At 49.3% G+C, this 22,117-nt stretch overlaps 1 protein-coding gene across 1 annotated transcript; it reads left to right on the top strand.

The window, feature by feature from the left end:
* The first annotated feature begins 10,893 nt into the window (after positions 1-10,893).
* LOC118653492 (uncharacterized protein CXorf49 homolog) lies at positions 10,894-13,611 on the top strand. Its single transcript, XM_036304171.1, has 3 exons — positions 10,894-12,090; positions 13,355-13,431; positions 13,494-13,611. Exons 1-3 carry the CDS (start codon positions 10,894-10,896, stop codon positions 13,609-13,611), a joined length of 1,392 nt encoding a protein of 463 aa, XP_036160064.1.
* The last annotated feature ends 8,506 nt before the right edge of the window (positions 13,612-22,117 follow it).

Genomic DNA, 22,117 nt, shown 5'->3' on the forward strand with positions numbered 1-22,117 from the left:
CTTTGTCAAATATTAATTGGGCATAGTGGTTTGGGTTGATTTCTGGGTTCTCTATTCTATTCCATTGATCTATATGTCTGTTCTTCTGCCAGTACCAAACGGTTTTAGGAACAGTGGCTTTGTAATACAGCATGAAATCTGGTATTGAGATCCGAACTACTTTGTTCTTCTTTCTCAGGATTGCTGCAGGTATTCGAGGTCTTTTTTTATTCCAGATGAATTTTCAGAACATTCATTCTAGATCTGTGAAATATGCCGTTGGAGATTGCATTGAATCTATAGATTGCTTTGTGTAGTACAGAAATTTTGATGATGTTGATTCTACCAATCCATGAATACGGTATGATCTTCCATCTGTTCATGTCTTCCTCTATCTCTTTTTTCAGTGTCCTGTAGTTTTTTGCATATAGGTCTTTTACCTCCTTAGTTAAGTTTATTCCTAGGTATCTTAATTTTTTTTGATGCGATGGTAAATGAGATTGCTTTTTTAGTTTCTCTTTCTATAAGTTCACTATTGGTGTAAAGAAATGCCATAGATTTCTTGGCATTAACTTTATATCCTGCTACATTGTCAAATTCGTTTATTAAATCTAATAATTTTTTGATGGAGTCTTTAGGGTTTTCTATGTACAGTATCATGTCATCTGCAAATAAGGACAGTTTTACTTCTTCTTTTCCAATTTGGATGCCTTTTATTTCTTCTTCTTGTCTGATCGCAAGGGCTAGTATTTCCAGTACTATGTCGAACAGGAGTGGTGAGAGTGGGCATCCCTGTCTTGTGCCTGTTCTTAGGGGAAATGCTGTTAGTTTTTGTCCATTGAGTATGATGTTGGCTGTGGGTTTGTCATATATGGCTTTTATTATGTTGAGGTATGATCCTTTTATTCCTACCTAGCTGAGAGTTTTTATCAAGAAAGGGTGTTGGATTTTGTCAAATGCTTTTTCTGGGTCAATTGATATGACCATGTGGTTTTTTTCTCTCAACTTGTTTATGTGATGTATCACGTTTATTGATTTGAGGATATTGTACCATCCTTAAATCCCCGGGATAAATCCTACTTGGTCATGGTGTATGATCTTTCTGATGTATTGCTGGATCCAATTTACTAGTATTTTGTTGAGGATTTTGGCATCTATGTTCATGAGGGATATTGGCCTATAATTCTCTTTCATTGTGTTGTCTTTATCTAGTTTTGGTATTAGGGTGATACTGGCTTCATAGAATGAGCTTGGAAGTGTTCCTTCCTCTTGAATTTTTTGTAGTAGTCTGAGGAGGATAGGTTTTAGTTCTTACTTGAATATTTGGTAAAAGTACCCTGTGAAGATGTCTGGCCCCGGGCTTTTGCTTGCTGGGAGCTTTTTGATAACTGCTTCAATTTCTTCCATAGTTATTGGCCTACTAACATTTTTAGATTCTTCCTGATTGAATTTTGGAAGGTTGTATTCTTCTAGGAATAAGTCCATTTCCTCCAGGTTGTCTAGTTTGTTGGAGTAGAGTTGTTCATAGTATTTTTTAACAATCGTTTGAATTTCTGTGGGGTCTGTTGTTATATCGCCTCTTTCATTTCTGAATTTGTTTATTTGGCTCCTCTCTCTTTGCTTCTTGGTGAGTCTGGCTAGAGGTTCATCCATCTTGTTTATCCTTTCAAAGAACCAGCTCTTGGTTTCATTGATCTTTTGTATTGTTTTTTTGGTCTCTATGTCATTTATTTCTGCTCTGATCTTTATAATCTCCTTCCTTCTGCTCACTCTGGGTTTTCCTTGTGGCTCTCTTTCTAATTCTTTGAGATGTAGAGTTAGATGATTTACTATCATTTTTTCTTGTTTTTTGAGGTAGGCCTGTAGAGCTATAAACTTCCCTCTCAGGACTGCTTTCATTGTGTCCCAATGATTTCAGATCGTTGTGTTTTTATTGTCATTAGTTTCCATGATGTTTTTAATTTCTTCTTTGATCTCATTGGTAACCCAATCATTATTTAGTAGCATGCTATTCAGCTTCCACGTGTTTGAGTTTTTGGATTGTTTTTATTGTAGTTTATTTCTAATATTATGCAATTGTGGTCTGAGAAGATGCTTGGTATGATTTCAATCTTCTTGAATTTGGGGAGACTTTGCTTGTGACCCAATATGTGGTCTATTTAAGTTCATCTGATCTAGTGAGTCATTTAGGATTGCTGTTTCTTTGCTGATTTTTTTGTCTAGAGGATTTATCCAATGATGTCAGTGGTGTGTTTAAGTCCCCTACTATGATTGTATTGTTGTCAATCTCTCCCTTGATAGATTCCAGGAGGTTTTTTTATGCATTTGGGTGCGCCTGCATTTGGTGCATATATGTTTATCAGGGTTATATCCTCTTGTATAGATCCCTTTAGTATTATGAAGTGGCCTTCCTTATCTCTTGTTATGGCCTTCACTTTGAGGTCTATTTTGTCAGATATAAGTATTTCTACCCCAGCTTTTATTTCATTTCCATTTGCCTGAAAGATATTTTTTAATCCCTTCACTTTCAGTCTGTGTGAGTCCCTTGTTCTGAGGTGGGTCTCTTGTAGACAGCATATATATATATATGGGTCATGTATTTTTATCCATTCAGCCACTCGATGTCTTTTGATTGGAGCATTTAGTTCATTTACGTTTAAAGTTATTATTGAAAGGTACTTGTTTTTAGTCATTTCTATTTTTGTGCCTGTGTTCTTTCTTACCTTTTTATTTCTTCTTTTTACAACATTCCCTTTAGCACTTCTTGCATTGCTGGCTTTGTAGTGATAAACTCCCTTAGCCTTTTTTTTTTTTTTGTCTGTAAAGCTCCTGATTTCCCCTTCAATTTTGATTGATAGTCTTGCTGGATATTCTTGGATTCAGACCTTTGCTTTGCAACACTTTGTATACCTCCTTCCATTCCCTTCTAGCTTGATGTGTTTCTGTTGAGAAATCATTTCATAATCTGATGGGGGATCCTTTATTGGTAAACTCTCTGTCTCTCTCTTGCAGCCTTTAAGATTCTCTCTTTGTCGTGAAGATTTGCCATTGTAATTATGACGTGTCTTGCTGTGGATCTTTTGGGATTCATCTTGCTTGGGACTCTGTGTACTTGTGTAAGAGCGTACACATATCTGGGAAGTTCCCCCCACCCCCCATATCTGGGAAGTTTTGCGTCATTATTTCTTCAAATAGATTTTCTAATCTTTGCTGCTCTTCTTATCCTTCTGGCAGCCCTATTATGCATATGTTACTTCGTTTCATGTTGTCCCAAAGCTCCCTTAGGCTCTCCTCCTGTCTTTTATTTTTTTTCTCCAGTTGCTGTTCAGATTGAGCTTGTTTCTCTACCTTATCTTCTAACTCACTAATTCGGTCCTCTGCTTCTTCTAGTCTACTGTTGAAACCTTCTATGGTGTTTTTGATTGTAACTATATCACTTTTCATTTCTTTTTGATTCTTGCATATGTTGTGGATTTTCTCATCCATCCAGTGAATGAATTGTACAACCATTCCTCTGAATTCTTTTTCTGTCATGTTGCATGCTTCAATTTCACTAATTTCCTTTCTTGGTGGCTCCTCATTTTCTTTCCTCTGGGGATTGTGTCGTCTCCCCATGCAACTTCGAGTTGTATGGGCCTGGGCCATGTGCAGTGGGAGCTTTGCACCCCCCTAGTGTCATTGAAGAGCTCTGACACTAAGATGTGTGACTGTTGTGCATTGGTGGGAACCAGCCTCGCCCAGAGGCAGCTTTACCAGTGTTTAGTGCGGCCTAGTGTGCGCACCTATAATCAGGGACCCGGCCTGCACCACGCTGAAACAGAGACCCCCCTGGGGTGTGTTGAAAATCAGAGCCCCCTAGCATGTGCCAGGAGTCAGAATTCCCCAAGAATCCAGTATCTCAGCCTCATGCTGAGATTCAGGGTCCCTGTGTGGGCATGCCCCAAGAATTGGAGTCACTGGCTTTTAGTGTGATGCAAACGTGATAAGAAACAGAGTCCCAGGCAAACGTGATAAGAAACAGAGTCAAATCACTGGTGCTTAGTGCTGCCTCCCGCCTGGAGAATTGGGGTCTGGTCAGCTTGGGGGGCTTCAGTAAGCGCTTGCCCAGAATCAAAGTCAGGTGGCACTGCTGCCCTGCGTGAGCTTCGGGCTTGGTCGCCCGATTGCCTTGCGGGTAACAAATTCCCAGTGTCTGAGCACTCCTAGGTTCAAGTTCCTGCAGAGGTGCTTCGGGGAACAAATTCCCAGTGACTGCAAACTCTCAGGCTCAAATTCCTGCAGTGGCGCAAGCCTTGCGAGGGGCAGGTCTATCAGTTACTATGGCATTGCCCAGGAGCCTGCAGGGAGGGGGATGGGCTCTGTTACTCACAGAAATCTGCCGCGGGGATGTCTGGATTCTTGGTGTCTGTGGGTCTGTAGCTGTGGCCTCAGGTCTCTGTCCCCAGTGGCTACAGGGTCCTAGTTTGCATCTGAGACCTGACTGGGTGGTGGTGAGGCCAGGATCCTAGTCTCAAGCAGCTCTGTTTCTCAAGATGGCGTGGTCTCTGTGCCTGCGCTGGCCACCCAGAAGTGTCCATGCTGAGAGCGGGGCTCCACTGTCTAAGACTGCCCGGTTTAGCAGCCCCTTAGAAGACCTGCAGAATCTAACTGTCCTTAGCTCATGCACACACACACCACATACCACACACGTCCACACACTCCTCTATCGCTCCTTTGCTCTCTCACACTCCCTCCCTACCTTCTTGCCGGTCGCCATCTCCATTTCAATGTGTATAAGCAAGTTTTACTGAATGGAGACACTTTCACAAGTCATGGGTTTTAACACACTGGCAAGGATTCCAGGAGATTGAGGAAATTCATTGCCTGAGTAGCCATTAGAAGCTTTAAGAAAGTGATGACCTATCTGATAAGGGCCTAATCTCTAAAATTTATAGGGAACTCATACAAGTTAACAAAAGGAAGATAAACAATCCAATTAAAAAATGGGCAAAGGACCTAAATAGACACGTTTCAAAAGAGGACATTCAGAAAGCCAAGAGACATATGAAAACATGCTCAAAGTCACTAATCATCTGAGAGATGCAAATAAAAACAACAATGAGGTACCATCTCACACCTGTCAGACTGGCTATCATCAACAAATCAACAAATGACAAGTGCTGGAGAGGATGTGGAGAAAAAGGAACACTCGTGGACTGCTGGTGGGAATGCAGGCTGGTGCAGCCACTATGGAAGACAGTATGGAGTTTCCTCAAAAAACTAAAAATGGAACTCTCATTTGACCCTGTGATCCCACTTCTAGGAATATATCCCAAGAAACCAGAAACACCAGTCAGAAAGGATATATGCACCCCTATGTTCATAGCAGCACAATTCACCATAGCTAAGATCTGGAAACAGCCTAAGTGCCCATCAGTAGATGAATGGATTAGAAAACTGTGGTACATCTACACGATGGAATACTATGCTGCTATAAAAAAGAAGGAATTCTTACCATTTGCAACAGCATGGATGGAACTGGAGAGCATTATGCTAAGTGAAATAAGCCAGTCAATGAAGGAAAAATACCACATGATCTCACTCATTCATGGATAATAGAGACCATTATAAACTTTTGAACAATAATAGATACAGAGGCAGAGCTGCCTCAAACAGATTGTCAAACTGCAGTGGGAAGGCCGGGGAGGGTTGGGGGGCAGGAGGGAGGGGGGCAAGAGATCAACCGAAGGACTTGTATGCATGCATATAAGCATAACCAATGGACATAAGACACTGAGGGGTAGGGGAGGCCAGGCGATTGTCAAGGGCGGGGGAAAAAAGAAAGGACACATATGTAATACCCTTTGTAATACTTTAAGCAATAAAAAAATAAATAAATAAAAATAATAAAAGAAAGTGATGACCCACATGGAGAGAAGAGGAAATGACTGCCTTGAACTGGCAGGTGGTAGAGGAAGGAAAAAAAAGGTTGAGTGATGCAGGAATGCTGGAAAAGAGAGAAAATGTGAGGCCAGACATATAGCCTGATGGAAGCCATCAGGAGTTTTCCAGTGTGAGGGGAACAAGCATCACTAAGACTTCTGTGGTTGGTCTCCTCTGAAGGCCATGATGGAAAGAAAGTGGTCCCAACTTGGGCTCGTTAACATCCATGGGAACAATGGAATTCCAACATTATAGAAGTCAGAAGGCAGATGTTAACCAAGAGATACCAGGATGCCACACTTCAGTAACAAATGACAAGGTCAGTGGGTCAATCAAGAGTGTTTGAACAGAAGAGAACTGAGAACATGGTTCTGAAAACAATTCAAGATAAACAGGGCAGTTGTTCCAATAAAAAGACACAATCCTTTGCTTAGTTCCTGGCCGTGAGACAACTTTGAAAGCAGGCCAATTAACTAAAGAGGTGTATAAGTCCTGAGGAAAAAGAATTTCAGAAAGAAATTAGAGAGCATATATACTGTTATGATGCACTGTACTTGCCTAAAGATAATGACAGCAAATTGTCAAATTACTGTATACAGGAAAAAGATGAAGATGCAGGGATTTCTAAAACTATTGGACACAGGGTCTAAGCTGGTATTGATTCTAGAGACCCAAAATAAAATTATAAAAAAATGTTTTTTATTTTAAAAAATAAAATGAAAATATAAGACACAGGTTGAAAGACAATATTTGTAAAACACTTATTATAGAGAATTGTATCTGAAAGAGATAAAGAACTTTCAGTCCTGGCAGTGTGGCTTAGAAGTTTAGGGTCCACCCAAGAATAAAGAGGACAACCGCTCCATTTCCATTCAGGGCACATGCATGGGATGCAGGCTCCATCCCCAGTAGGGGGCATGCAATAAGCAGCTGATCACGGATTTTACTCTCTGATGATGTTCCTCTCTCATCGATATTTCTATACCTCCCCCATCCAATATCTCTAAAAATCAATAAAGAACATTTATTTTAAAAAAAGAACATCCAATAGTCAACAATACAAAATAAAACAACCCAATAAACACTGGCCAAAAAAAAGGAACAAAAAAATGAACAGACACTATGTCAGGAAGCTATTGAGAAGATATTCAACCTCATTCATCATTAAAGAAACAGCAATTAAAGCCACAATGAAATGCCACCACATGCCTATAAGCATAGCTAAAATTTAAAATAAAATACAGGGAATGCTACTGCTAGAAAGAATGAGGAAGCACCAGAACTATCGTGCATTCTTGGGGAGAATGCAAAATGATATAGACAAACTGAAAAACATTTTGTAGGTCACTTATATAGTTAAAAATATGCTTACCATTTGCTCCATCCAACAAGCCGAGTCCTAGATAATTGCCCAAGAGAAATGAAATGGACAGCAAACCTGTTTGCATATGTTCATAGAAGCTTTCCTAGCTGATTGGGTGACTGTACACTGGGGCTGGACGAATACCCAGACATATCTAGGACTACTGGAAACAGAGTCTAAGCTGACATTGATCCTGGAAGCCCAAAGTGTCATGATGGGCAGGGGGGGGAGGTTGTTTGAGAGGGGCTTGTGAGGCATGGTAATAAAAGAAGTTGGGAATAGAGTCTGGTTCACAGTGAGCCGACCTGGTGTTTCGATCAACAGATGAACACAGTGGTCGTTTCTCCATCCCCCAAGTTAATTGCCAGTGGTACACTTGGCCGTTGGAGCAATGAATCCCACAGGGTCATTGGTCTGTGGGGTAAGAGCTATCGTGGTGGGGAAGGCTAAGTGAATCCCCTGATACTGGCCCCACCCCAGGCCAAGATAGTAGGTCAAAACCAAAAATGGGGATATTGCGGGAAGGGCGTTAGCAGAGATTGGTGAGGACCTACACAAAGCAGGGAAACTGGAGCCAGTAGAGCCCCAGGGATGAGGAGAGTGGGGGAGGTGTGGAGAAGTTCTAGGATTCTCCCTGTGGGGTAGAGAGGGAAGGAGGATGGGAGGGAAGAAATGGAAATGGCCAGAGGGATGCTGAGGCTTCCACTGGATGGATGGGTAATGTTTCCTAGGACCGTGGTGGGCACAGGAGATTTTGCTATATCCTTCCTCATCCATCTTAGCAGGTCGGAAATAGCACACCATGTCTTTAAAAGTCACTGGGAGGAGTGGGAGAGGGCATCAGCTACACACAGGCAGAGGTTGGGGGGAGGGGAGGCAGGGCACACTTGAGGAGGAGGATCAGAGATTTAGAGTGTACCCAATCTCCCTGCTGCATAACCTTCTCTATCAGAGCCAGAAAAATTGGGTCTTTGAGTGCCCTCTGGCAAGAGGTGTTCAGACAGCTCGGGCCTCTCTAGGAGATCAGCCAGAGTAGGCTGCAGGAGGGAGAGGCGACTGGAAAGACAGAGGAGTATGGCCCGACCAGGCATGGCTCAGTGGTTGAGCATCAACTTATGAACCAGGAATTCACGGTTGGATTCCTGGTTAGGGCACATGCCCAGGTTTCAGGCTCGATCCCCAGTAGGAGGTGTGCAGGAGGCAGCCAATCAATGATTCTCTCTCATCATTGATGTTTCCATCTCTCCTGTGCCGAGCCAGCTCAGCCAAGGGTTCGAAAGCCTGAGCGAGGGCGGTGAAGGATGAAGAAATGACAGACAAAGAGAATAAGCTGGGTCTAGGGGTGGATCTTCCTGTGCCTGGCTGAGGCCACAGAGAGAGATCCAGAGGCGAGGTGAGCCTTTATTTTATAGCCAGAGGTAAACAAGGTAGTGGTCACCATAGTTACAATGTTCTTGTGAGTTTCACTTGTTTTGGCAGCACTTGCTACATCTCCCTCAGCCCATTAGCTTCCCAGATAAGATCTAGGGAGCAACATAAGGTCAAGCCTAATTATGCTAAGGGGACTGTGCCCTCTAAGCTGGGACTGGTTTGTGGCTTTGCCAACAGGTCAGTCCGAGGCTTAACCCTATAGCCACGCCCTACATTCTCCCTGTCCCTTCCTCTCTCTGAAATATATATAAAATATATGTATATAATATATATGTATATAATATATATAATGTTTTTAAAGACAGGGGAGTATGAATGGGAAAGAGAGGAAGAAGGTGTGGAAGGAAGGGAGGAGGGCTGTTGGAGTAGGGGTTGGGTGGCAAGCAAGTGGAAATTCTAACACTGGAGGGCCTTATAGAAACCAAGGGAGGGCCAAGGCTGCTTAGCTCAGGGAAGCTGGGAAGCTGGGAAGCAGGCGGTTCAGGAAAATTTGAGAGACAACTGGCGCCCTGGCGGGCTGCCCACTGGTAAGCATTGGCTGTGCGTCCTCCCAGGCCTTTATAACATGTCTGTAGGCACATCTATATGTACTCTCAGACCTTATATCGGATTGACTAGTTTAAAAAAAAAAGTTACAAATGTGTATCCAACGCCATTGCTCTGCAGCTTGCTGTGTGCCTTTGGAATCTGTGCATTCTTTTGACTGGGGCGTTTTCATCTACCCAGTCAAAAGATGTAGGGTGCATACACTACACTGCATTCATCCACCTCCTTCCTGGTGGGAATTTAGAGTGTTGCCAGTGTTTCCCACCACCCTTGAGCATGTGTCCTGATGCACTACACGTACCAGCGTGTGTCCAGAAGGTGCACTCGGCAGAGGTCCATGCCTGGTCACGGAGGGAATGGGCGCTTTTTCATTTTTAAGATTTTCTGCTCCAAAGCAAGGGCTCTGGAGCGGGACTGTGTTGGTTGCGATCCTGCCGCTGATCGCTACAAGCCCAGTGGCCTTGAGCCAGTGGCCGAACCTCTCAGTGCCTGCTTCCTCACCTGTAAGAGGGTGGTGACGGCGAGTACTTCAATCCTAGCATGGTCGGGAGGATGTGTCACTATTTATCTACAGCGCTTATGTAGCAAGGGCTGTGTAAGTTGCTTTTCCCGGATTCTGCGCAATTGCCTCCCCAAACGGTTCTTCTGTGCCTGCGCACAGGCCGCCGCTTCCCTCCCCCCAGGCCCCCCACCTCGACCACTTCACAGTGGGCCAAGCACGGGCTTGCTCATAACCTCTCCCACCCGTGGGACGGTTAAGCTCTGTGATTATTGCAGACCTGCTGTGAAAATGGGTTTATGGTTTGCGTCCGTGTCCCCAGGATCAGTGATGGTGAGCATCTTTTGGGGTGTGCACTGGCCATGGGGATTCCCTCTTCTTTGAACTGACTCAGAGTGGGGGCGGGGCTGAGGGAGGGGGCAAACCCCAGCCCTTCCACCAAACCGGCCCAGCAACACACAGCCCTGGGCCGATTTGACCACCCATCCTAACGGAAACGGAGTTGTGACAGAGGCCCTGCCGCCCGTAAATGCCACAACTTTTGCTCCCTGGGCCTTTATGGAAAATGTATGTGGACCCACCGCTGACCACGCGCTCGGGTGTGCGTTTCCCTGTTGGGTCGTAAGTGTTGTTGCAGAAGAGTGGCTGGTGCTTCACCTCCATCCTGAGCTTGCACCCTCACCACCCCTCGACCCACCCCCCAGACAGGTGCATCATCTCCCCGCTTCGTACATGGGAAACGGAGGCTAGGTGCTTTGACTCCGGTTGGACAGTAGGTGCCTGGCCGGGGGAGGCGGGGCAGGAAGTGATGGGAGGAGCCCCCCTATGACCACACTCCTCCACCAGATTGGCTTCCAACTGCCGCTGTGACGTCGCACGCACGCCTGGACCAACCAGAGGCCCTCCACCCTATTGGCCAGGGCCTGGGGGGCGGGCCTAGAAGGGGCGCACTGATTGGCAGGCGGTGGGACACGCACCAATGAGAACGCCTGGACGTTGATGGCTCTTGGGAGTCGCGCACGCTTGGAGGCCACCGCGTGAGCTGCCTGTGGTGACAAACGCTCTCTCAGAAGGTCAAGGCCTCGCGCTCCTGCCGCTGCCTGTGCTCAGGGCGACCGTTTACCCTGTACCTGGGCTGTCGGGACTTGGCGACATGAGCTCCCCCAACAAGGACGAGGGGTCTGTTTGGGGAGTGGGGTCCCACCCAGAGGGCGGGGAGCAGGCCGGTGGACTAGGCCATACTTTGGGGACGCCCCTGCCGAGCAGCCAGGACGAGGGCGCGTTCTCAGACCCCGAAGGCTTCCAGGACGAGCGGGAAGTGATGGAAGGGGTGCTTTGGGGTTGCGAAGGCCGACCTGGCTCCCCGGCCGACTTCGACGGGGGCACTCTGGACTACCTTGCGGAGGAGGCCGCGATGGCCACCCTGCAGCAGCTGACCGACCGGGATCACCTGGCTGTCTGCAGAAACCCCTCCCCAGAGAGCTGCTGCGACTCTGAGGCGTCCGCCCTTTGGGTGGACTTGCAGGCAGGTCCCGAGGGTAGAAGCTCGCAGGCCTATGGTCTGGTGGGATCTCGGCGGCCTTCCACAGCCCGGCTGCCCGTCATGGGGCCTGGGGGAGGCCGGGCCTGGGGAAACTGCAAAAGAGGAGCTAAGAATAGGTCAAGGGTCACCGTGGGTCCCCAGTGGTCCTCGGAAGAAGGCCTGGTGGGCTGGCCTTCCCACTCCGAGCCATCAGATGACTTCAGCGAGCTGTGCCTGCTGAGTTTGAGCCTCTATGGCAAAGGAGGGGGCCAGGCCAAACCCAGGAGCCTGCAAGACACACCCAGACACTCGGGTGCCCATGCCAGGGACAAGTTCCTTTGCGTGCCAGGCTCTTTCCTGCCCTCCGCTCCCCCACGACTGGCTTCAGTTGGGGCGAGGCGGGCTGTTGGAGAGCTGGACGCGTCCCGTAGGAAACCCCAAAGTGTGGTCTGCGGGAAGGCGGGGAGCAGACCCAGCTACCTGCCGGGAGCCGCTGCTGCAGGCAGCCCGCCCAAGGCCACTCCTGGAAGGAAAGTGGCCCAGGAGAAGAAATCCCTAGGGGGGGCCTCCAAAGTAGCCCCCCAGGGTACCTTCCCTTCCTGGGGGCAGGGAGTCTCAGCAGCTGCCCTGGAGCCAGCCACCTTCCCCCCAGTCGCTGGTGGTCCGGCGTTTGGGAGGGGCAAGGGGTATTCCTTGGACCCTTTGGGAACCACACAGCCCAAGCACACCGGCGCTGGGCAGAAGTCTGGGGCCAGGAGGAAGAAGGGGTCCCTGCCGGTGGTGGTAGAAGAAAAGGAACCGGAGAGCGCCCCAGGCCCAAAAGTCCAAGTGAGTATGAGGCCACGGTCCTCCCCGCTCCCCAACCCGCCCTGCACTTCTCTAGGCATGCTCCCTCTGTCCCTCCTCAGGGCTTGTCATTGGGCACCCTGGGTCATTAGGATGCCAGATCTGGGTGGTTTTAGCCAGGGCAAACCCTAAGCTAGCCCTCCATGTGTGCCAGGCACCATTCTCCGCACCTGGCAAGTTTCCCCGCTAGGGTGGTAGGGAGGGCTGGGGCAGCTGGTTTGGATCGGGGGACCCCTTAAGACTTTGGGCCCCAAAGCTTCAATGTTTAGAACCATCGGCTCCCTGACTCCTACTTGCTAGCTGCTCCCCGAGCTGTCCTTGCAGGGGGCCGTGGGCTGTCTCAGCACCCCACTGTTGTGTCTAGCTCAGCCTGGCCTCCTGACCGGGGCTCACTGAGGGCGAAAGTGCTGATGGGGTCCGCCTCAGAACTGCCTTCCCTATTCCCTGCCTCACCCCAGCCCCTACACACACACACACACACACACACACACACACACACACACACACATCCCGAGTCCAAATAAGTGAGAAATTTTTATTTCGTCCTCAGACACACAGTCCAGGGCCATTCTGCCGAGAATGCAACAGCGGTGACGGCTACAGCAGAGCCGCCGGGGTTCCAGGACAAGCACAGCCCTGGGCCCTGAGCCAGGGAGAAGTCCTGCCCAGAGGGCCCACAGCCTCCAGTGAGTCCCATGGGTCTGCTGGGAGCGGGGGGGGGGGGGGGGGGGAGAGGCTGAGGAGGGAACCCTCCTGCTCTGGCTCCACCAGGGGCTCAGCCCTGCTCCCTGCCTCCCTGCCTGCCCAGACAGCTTCTCCCACAGGAAATAGGGTGCCTGGACAGGGCAGGGCTCAAGGCACTTCATCCTCTGCATGGGGTTTGTGCACAGGGGTGATTCTCGTGGCTGTGCCCCAAACTGCCACTCCAGACACAGAGTTTCAGCGGAACAGGGCCTTTTCCGATTGGTCGTGTTGGGCCACTGGGCTCGCCCCAGGGGCTGGTTTTGCCTGCAGCTCTGCAAGCATCCAACCCAGGGCCACACACAGTGTTGGGGACCACAGCCGTGGGTGGGCTGCCCCTGGGGAACAGGCGAGGCAGGCCCAGAGAGAAGGGTGGAGCTGCTGGGCAGAGCAGGGGCGACTTGCTGCCAGCAGAGGGGGGTGCTGCCTCACGTGAGACCCTGCTAAGCCCTTTCCACCTCCCTGGGAGCTTTGGAGGCTGGATTTTGTGTCCTTTCCCTCTCAGGTGACCAGGCACCACTTGGACATCCCCCAGCACCGGAAAGGCAGCAGCAACCACCTGGAGCAGAGGGTTGTCCTCGGGTAATGCTTCCTCTGGCTCCTAGAAGTGCATTTCTGAGCTAGACTGTGGGATGTGTGTCCAGATTAAACCGACCCGTGTCTGTCCCCTCTCCCCACACCGCCGCCGCCGCTGCCGCCATCCCACACCTCAAGGAGGGCATTGCACCTCCTTTTCCCACTGAGGAGCCCATGCGGGGCTAGCCCAGGTGGTGGGGGCGGGGGTGTCGTCGAGGGGCGAGGAGGCCTGAGTATACTAATCATTTCTCTTTCTCTGGTGTCTGCTGGCCTAGTGCCCGGAGCTGCAGAGACAAATATACGACCTTAGACAGCAACTAGGTAGGAGGAACCTCTGGCTGGGGCAGGGGCAGGGGCAGGGGCAGGGGCAGGGGCAGGGCCAGACTTCAGTGCCTTAGCATGGGGCTGGGGCAGGCTGCAGGTACAGGCGGCCTCACAGGGCCCAACATTCCTGAGGGGAGGAGAACTCAGCACGCCTGGCCCTGGAGCCTACTGTGCATGTACAGCTAGGTGTGTGGACAGAGAGGAAAGAAAGTGTGGTCGGAGCTACAAGCACACTTTGCCAAGGAGAACCGGTCCTAGAGATCTTCTCTCAGGACGGACGTCTAGAGATGCCTCGCTGATTCTCCCTTCAACTGCTGCTTGCTATGGCTTCTGTGGGTCTTGTTTGTTTGACAAATTCTGAATGGTTCTGATATGCCCCAAAGCTTGCGTGCTGGCACACTTTGTCCTGTTTGGAAAACGTTTCCACACTTAATTCAAGTGGTGAGTGACTGAGTCAGGCCCAGGGCTCCTTGGGTAGGGACTGGAGGGGGTTTCAGGTTGCAGGGCTAGGCGGTTCCCCACAGGGACAGGGGGTCGGGCTTCTCGATCCCTCCATCTGGAGTGCCTGCTTATGCCTCTCTCTGTTGCAGCGGCCATGCAGTCCCTGGCTGACAAGTTCCGGAACCTTTGATGTGAGTGTTACACACACCATACCCCTTCCCACAGCCGTGGCTGTTGAGGAGGGCTGTGGGCTGGCCCTGGCTTGAGGCTCCTCCCCGACTCTGCGCTGTTGGACAGGTGGAGCCCAGCATCTTGGTGCAAGAGGAGCAGCCCGGGAGCTGCGGCCAAGCTGGTTCCCTCCTGTTCCACATCAGCCAAGGCTTCCTCTCCCCCTCCTTATGCCTCCTCCCCACCCCATTTCTCAGCAGTTTCAAATTAAGGTCCCTCTCAAATTCTGTGGTCTCACCCTGGCCGATCTGGCTCAGTTGGCTGGTTGAGCATTGTCCCGTGCACCAGCAGGTCACAGGTTCGATTCCGGGTCAGGGCACGTGTCCAGGTTGTGGGCTCGCAGCCGATTGATGTTTCTCTCTCATGTCCATGTTTCTTTCTTTCTCTCTCTCTCTCTCTCTCTCTCTCTCTCTCTCTCTCTCTCTCTCCCTCTCTCTCTCTCTCTCCTCAATAAAAGCCTGTTTGTTTAAATAAACAAACCTCTGTGGTCTCTCTTGGGGCGGGGGGCGGGGGGACAGGTGGAAGAGGGGATCAGGGCAGGGAGGGATTGGAGCTGCTCCATCTCAGCGCTTTTTCCAGAACAATACCTCCAGCATTCTGTGGTGGGCCTTCTGCCTGCGGGGAGTCTGAGCCAGCCTCTGATAGGAGCCTTGCAGCCAGAAGACCAGGTCGCCCCCGGGTCTGGGCTCTGCCTGGATCTGCCTGGCCACATTAGCTTCTCTCCCCTTTCCCCTGCAGGCCCTCTTGGTGTTTGAAACTCCTCCGCGTTTGGGGTCTCATGCCATTCATTGCCCATTTCCCCTCCCCTTCAGCAGGAACTCAGGACCCCCTTCCAGAGCTCAGTCCCTCTTTCCCACAGTCATTGGGTCTCCTCCCATCTACCCTGCTTTGCTGTCCGAACACGCTTGATCTCCCCATGGCTTTCCTTCGGTGGCCTTCCCTGCACCTCTACTCCAGCGGGTGTAAAGAGCACACTCGAGCTCATCTTCCCCCTTCCCAGGACCAGGCCTCCCTGTGGAGTCCTTCCCTCCCGCTGGCGCCACCTCACGCACATGGACAACTCAGCCAGCAACCCGGGGGTCGGCCTCCTCCCCTCTTTAGCTCTCACCTTTGACGCTCCGCTCCGCTCAGTTCTCCCTCCTGGGTTTCAGTAGAGAGGTGGAGGCAGAAGCCACAGCCCAGGGAGTTGCGGATCACAGGGGAAGGTACGGGAATACAGAGGAAGAGCAAGGGTTAGACTCCAGCCTGAAGGACAGGGAATGAGTCTGTTCTGGGGGCTGCGGGCCAACCTGAGGAAACTGCCTAGCAGAGGGTTCACACCCTGCCTGCCCTAGCCCACTAATGCCCCTCCTCCCGCCAGTTTCTATGGCGAGGGTGGTTGATAAGTCTCCGTGTGGTACGCGGTCCCCTTCAAATACTATATTTAACCAGCCCGAGACACAGGTCCTCCTGGAAGTGGCAGTTCTGCGCCCCCGCGCAGTCTCCCCCACTGCCTCGGCAGGTCACACAAGGTTGAGTCTCACTCTGTGCTCCCTTTCCCCTTCACTGAGGGCTGGGGTCCGGTTGCTTCCCTGAGCCAGGACCTGGCAGGGCTGTGCGGGCCTGGGACTCAGAGGGACACAGACTTGTGTTTGAGTGAGTTGAGGGTTGGTTCTGCCAGACTCCATTCCCCCAGAGACCGGTGTCAATACACACACACACACACACACACACACACACACACACACGGCGGGGCAATGGTGGATAGAACACTCGAGGCTGGAGAAGGGGATCTGGTTTGGAATAAAATTAACCGGGGATAATGTCCCTTGATGTGGTTCAGGCAGTAAAGGTAGTACTAGAGACTGTGGGACTGAGTGAGCCAAAGCAAGGGTGGGATCTACTTTTTTCAAGGGGCATTGTTAAATTCCTGACACATTGGGTGGGGGGTGGGGGGAGGGGGTTTGCGGGGCTGGGAATGATGCGGAAGTCACCAACCCCAAGGCAGGGCGTCCAGACACCCAAAATGTGGGAGTTGCTGGAGGTGGCTCTGGATCTTACTCTGCGATCCTATGGCGTCTGACAAAGGTGCGTGTGTGGATGGAGTGAGAATGCAGAGGACAGGCCCGGACAGGCTGCATCCTAGGGTCAGGGAGCTCACGTAGAGACTGCCCCTACAGTAGCCAACCGGGGCATGGGCAGGACGGGCGCAGTGAAGATGGGCAGTAAAGAGTGATGGCGCCTGGGAAATAGGGCAGACTCGGTTCCACCCTCCTTCCTCCATATTCTCACCCTGTCTCCGTTCCGGGCCCTGTGGCATGAGCTCAGGTGGACAGAGCATCACACATGGGATGGGACACCCACAGCCCTCAGAGCCAGAAAAGAACGTTCGTGGGACTTCATCCTTCCACTTCAAACCCCTCTCTGGAGAAGGTGGGCTTGGTTGCTTAGGCTATGGCTGTGATCCTGACCCAGTGGTTATTTCTCGGCGGGGTGACCTGCTGTCTGAGTGACGAAGTTTGGAAGAGATTTTCCAGCTGGGCTTTCTGCCCACATAGATATACATGGGGGCGGGTTGTGATGGCGGCTAGTCCAGCACCAGCACCGCCCAGGAGCCCTGGGGCCCTCGTCGCCAGGGAGAGGAAGGGGAGAAGTGCATTGAAGGGGTCGTGGGAGGCAGGAACACGACCTGCGGTGGCTAGCTTTGCCAGCCTCCCTTCCCTCCTCTGAGCACACAACCTCCCTCTTTCATTTTCAGACCAACCGCAGCACAGTAATGCTGCTGTAAACTTGCACATCGCAGGCTCCTTCCAGTTCTGGAGGGGGTGGGGTTGGGGGAGGGGGGGGAAGCGGCAGATACTGGGGCATAGATTATGGAAACACATCGGGGCCCCAAGAAAACCGACCTGCTCTCCAGGCTGGGAGGCAGTGGTGGCTGGCCTGGAGAGCCCTAGTTCCCAGCCTGCCTCCTTCTGCTACTGGCCTAGTTCCTGGGCAGACCCCCCCTTCCCCACCCTCACCCCTCACCACCATCAGCAGCAGCACCACCAGGACCAGCCAACTGCTCTTTCCGGACTCTCTGGGAGGATTGGCACACACAGGGGATGTAGTGGGAGGTGAGCGCTGGATAGGGAGCTGAGAGTGGTGAGCAGAGCAGTGGTGCCCAAAGATGTCCACGTCCTAATTCCTGGAATTGGCTGATATGCCACCTTGCCTGGTAATGCGGAGGGGTGGTTAAGGTTACAGGTGGTTAAGGTTACAGGTGGTTAAGGTTACAGGGCTGCTATGCATCGACTGAGGTGCACAGACTCTCCTCGTGCGTTTGCCGGGTCCAGCCGACCCGCCTGTGCTGCCAGGGTGGCCATGTTGACTGTACCTGCCTGATTCCAGGGGGCACCATTAGCGCGACTGCAGGGTGCTGCATGCCCTGTGCTTGTGCAATGTTGACATCCTGCTAACAACCACTCAGATGAAGACGGAGAACATGCCAGCAGGTTTGGACCCTCCTTTTGCTCCAGGACAATCATGTCCCCATCCCTGGTCCTCCTGAGGTAACTGATGTCCTCATAATGGTTCCTGATAACGGTTCACTTCCTTTCAAAGATTCACATTCACTATTTAATAAATAACCCTTCCAAGTTATAAAAGATAAATGGCATGAAATCAAATACTATGTATATTTATAAAACACACTCTGAATATAAACACAGTGGTAACAGACCTATACTCAAAAAATTATAAGACATTGAAGGAAGAAACTGAAGAAGCTACAAATAAATGGTAACATATACTGTGCTCATGCATAGGAAGAATTAACTCTGTTAAATGTCCATACTCCCCACCCTGGCTGGTATGGCACAGTTGGTTAGAGTGGGTTTCCATTTTCTAATGGTTGCTGAATTTCCAAGGCAACCTTTGAGAGTTGGATTCCTGATGGGGGCACATATGTGAGATAACTGAGGGATTATTCTTTCATACATCAATGTTTCTCTCTCAAATGAGTAAATCATATCTTCAGGCGAGGATTAAATAAAATTAATTAATTAATGAATGTAAAATGCGACACTTCCCAAAGCAATCTATGGATTCAAGGCAATCCATGTTAAATTACCAATGGTGTTTTCACAGAGCTAGAACAAATAAACAAAAATAAATTATATGGAACCAGAAAAGACCACGTATAGCCAAAACAATCATGAGAAAGAAGAATAAAGTTACAGCATCACACTACCTAATAACTATACCACAAGGCAATAGTAATAAAAACAGCATGGTACTAACATAAAAACAGATACAGAGATTAATGGAACAAAATAGAGAGCCCAGTAATAAATCCATGCTCATATGATCAATTAATCATGGCAAAGATGGCAAGAATATACAATGGGTTAAAGATAGTCTCTTCAATAAATGGTGTTTGGAAAATTGAACAGATAGTTGCAAAAATATGAAACTAGACCACCTTCTTACACCATATGTAAGAGTAAACTCAAAATGTATTATAGACTTAAACCATAAAACTCATAGAGGAAAACATAGGCAGTAACCTCTCTGATATTTCTCTTAGCAATATTTTTTCTAATATATCTCTTGTGGCAAGGGAAACAAAAGAAAATATAAACAAATGGGACTACATCAAACTAAAAATTTAGGGAGGATTCCAAGATGGCTGCAGAGTAAGTTGAAGCTCTATTCACTTGCTCCCAACTCCGACTGGTCTTGCAGCTAAACTGCAGAGCAATCAGCTTGAAAAAACAGTTGAAGTGTGGCTGATCTGAAATAATGAAAGCAGGGAACACAGAGGAATGACAGAAGGAGATGGGGGAGGGTGATCCCCCTTGTGTGTGTGCATGGCTGGGAAGCTGGAGGGATATTGCAGCAGCAAACCCTTGCCTCTTGGGAGTGTGGGGTCTCAGGACCATGTAGGTAGCCCCAATCCAGAGCAACAGAGAAAAGAAGGGGAACCTGTGTAGCATCTGTCAATGGGAATCAATGGTGATTCCGTCAGCCTTGGAGGTTCAGACTGCATCATCCCAGGCAACAAATGATTCAAGGTTATTACAATAAAAGTGGCCAAGGTTAAGACAGAGAATCTTAAATGCAGTAAGAGAGAGATAGTTACCTACAACGGTAGTTCCCATAAGGCTGTCAGCTGATTTCTCAAAAGAAACACTTAGGCCAAAAAGGAATGGCATGAAGTATTCAAAGCAATGAAAAGCAAGGATCTGAAATCAACACTACTCTATCCAGCAAATCTATCATTTAAAAATGATGGGGAAGTAAACGTCTTCCCAGACAAAAAAGGATAAAGGAGTTTATTGCCACCAAACCAACATTGCAAGTAATGTTAAAGGGACTGCTGTAAGAAGAAGAAATAGAGAGAGGAACATAGGCATAAAGAATAAAAATGAGGGAGGAGAGAAAATGGCGACCAGCAGGAAGGTAGGGAGGGAGAGAGTGTGAGAGCGCAAGGAAGTGATAGAGGAGTGTGTGGACGTGTGTGGTGTGTGTGTATGAGCTAGGGACAGCTAGATTCTGCAGGTCTTCTAAGGGGCTGCTAAACCGGGCAGTCTTAGGCTGCGGAGTCCCGCTCCCTGCACGGACACTCCTGGGCAGCCAGCACAGGCACTGCGACCATGCCATCTTGGGAAACAGAGCTGCTTGAGACTAGGATCCTGGCCTCAGCACCACCCAGTCTGATCTCAGACGCATACCAGGACCCTGCAGCCACTGGGGACAGAGACCTGTGACCACAGCTACAGACCTGCGGACACCAAAGTTCAGAAATCCCCGCGGCAGATCCGTGAGTAACAGAGTCCATCCCCCCTTCCCGCAGGCTTGCGGGGCAGAGCCAGAGTAACTAACTGATAGACCCACCCCTTGCTGGGGCCTCAGTGCTCCAGGAACTTTAGCCTGGAAGTACGCGAGCACCTTGGAACTGATCCCGCATAGGGCAGGGTTCAGGAGCCCTGGGCTGGGAGCAAACGGGCGAACCCCAAGAACTGAGCCTAAGCCCACTGCCTGCATCAGAGCCCTGGGCTGGGAGCAATCTAGCGAACACCAGGAATTTGTCCCAAGTATCACAGGCCCAAGGACCAAGAGTCTCTGGGCAGGCGGCAGCACCAAGCACCAGTGACTTGACTGTGTTTCTTATCACCTGCACCTGAGATCCTGATTTCCTGTGCATTCATACTAAGAGCCAGTGACTCCAATTCCTGGTGAAAGGGCACACATGGAACCTGATTCTCAAGACAAGGTCGCGCAAAGCAACAGAGATTCTGATACTGGATTCTGGGGAACTCTGACTCCTGGCGCACACTAGGGGGGCTCTGGTCTTCAACACGCTTCAGGAGGGTCCTCTGTTTCAGCACGGTGCAGGCGGGTCCCTGATTCTAAGGGCGTGTACGAGGCACATTGAGCACTGACAACACTGACTCTGAGCGAGCCTGGTTCCCACCAACCCACAACAACCACACATCTTAGTGCCAGAGCTCGTCAGTGACACTAGGGTGGTGGGAGGCTCCACTGCGCATGGCCCAGGCTCACGCAACTCGACGTTTGAACCATCGGGAGATAATCAGAATGAAGAGACGAAACAACACCCAGAGGAAAAACAATGAGGAGTCGCCAAGAAAGGACATTAATGAAGTTGAAGCATGCAACATGACAGAAAAAAAGAATTCAGAATAATGGTTGTACAATTCATTCACCGGATGGATGAGAAAATCAACAACCTATGCAAGAATCAGGAAGAAATGAAAAGTGATATAGCTACAATCAAAAACACCATGGAAAGTTTCAACAGCAGACTAGAAGAAGCAGAGGACCAAATTAGTGAATTAGAAGATAAGGCAGAGAAACAAGCTCAATCTGAACAGCAATTGAGAAAAAAATTAAAAAGCAGGAGGAGAGCCTAAGGGAGCTTCGGGACAACATGAAACGAAGTAACATATGCATAATAGGGCTTCAAGAAGGACAAGAAGAGCAGCAAGGATTAGAAAATCTATTTGAAGAAATAATGTCAGAAAACTTCCCAGATATGGGGAAGAAAAAAGGTACACAAGTACAGAGAGTCCCAGGCAGATGAACCCCAAAAGATCCACACCAAGACACGTCATAATAACGATGGCAAATGTACAAGACAAAGAGAGAATCTTAAAGGCTGCAAGAGAGAAACAGAGAGTTACCTACAAAGGATCCCCCATCAGACTATCAAATGATTCTCAACAGAAACACATCAGAGGCCAGAAAAGAATGGACGGAAATTTACAAAGTGATGCAAAGCAAAGGACTGAATCCAAGAATACTCTATCCAGCAAGGCTATCATTCAAAATTGAAGGGGAGGGTTTGCGGGGCAGGAGGTAGGGGGGATAGAGATCAACTAAAGGACTTGTATGCATGCATAGAAGCATAACCAGTGGACATAAGACATTGGGGGATAGGGGAGGCTAGGGGACTGTCTAGGGCGGGGGGATAAAATGGACACATATGTAATACCCTTTGTAATACTTTAAGCAATAAAAAAAAAAAAAAAAAATTGAAGGGGAAATAAGAAGCTTCACAGACAAAAAAAAGGCTAAGGGAGTTTATCACCACCAACCCAGCAATGCAAGAATGCTAAAGGGATTGCTGTAAAAAGAATAACTAAAAATCACAGAAAGAAAACAGCCACACAAAAAAAGAAATGGCTACAACAAGTACCTTTCAATAATAACTTTA

The sequence above is a fragment of the Myotis myotis genome, unplaced genomic scaffold, assembly GCF_014108235.1.
Source record: "Myotis myotis isolate mMyoMyo1 unplaced genomic scaffold, mMyoMyo1.p scaffold_m19_p_4, whole genome shotgun sequence".
Lineage (NCBI taxonomy): Eukaryota > Metazoa > Chordata > Mammalia > Chiroptera > Vespertilionidae > Myotis > Myotis myotis.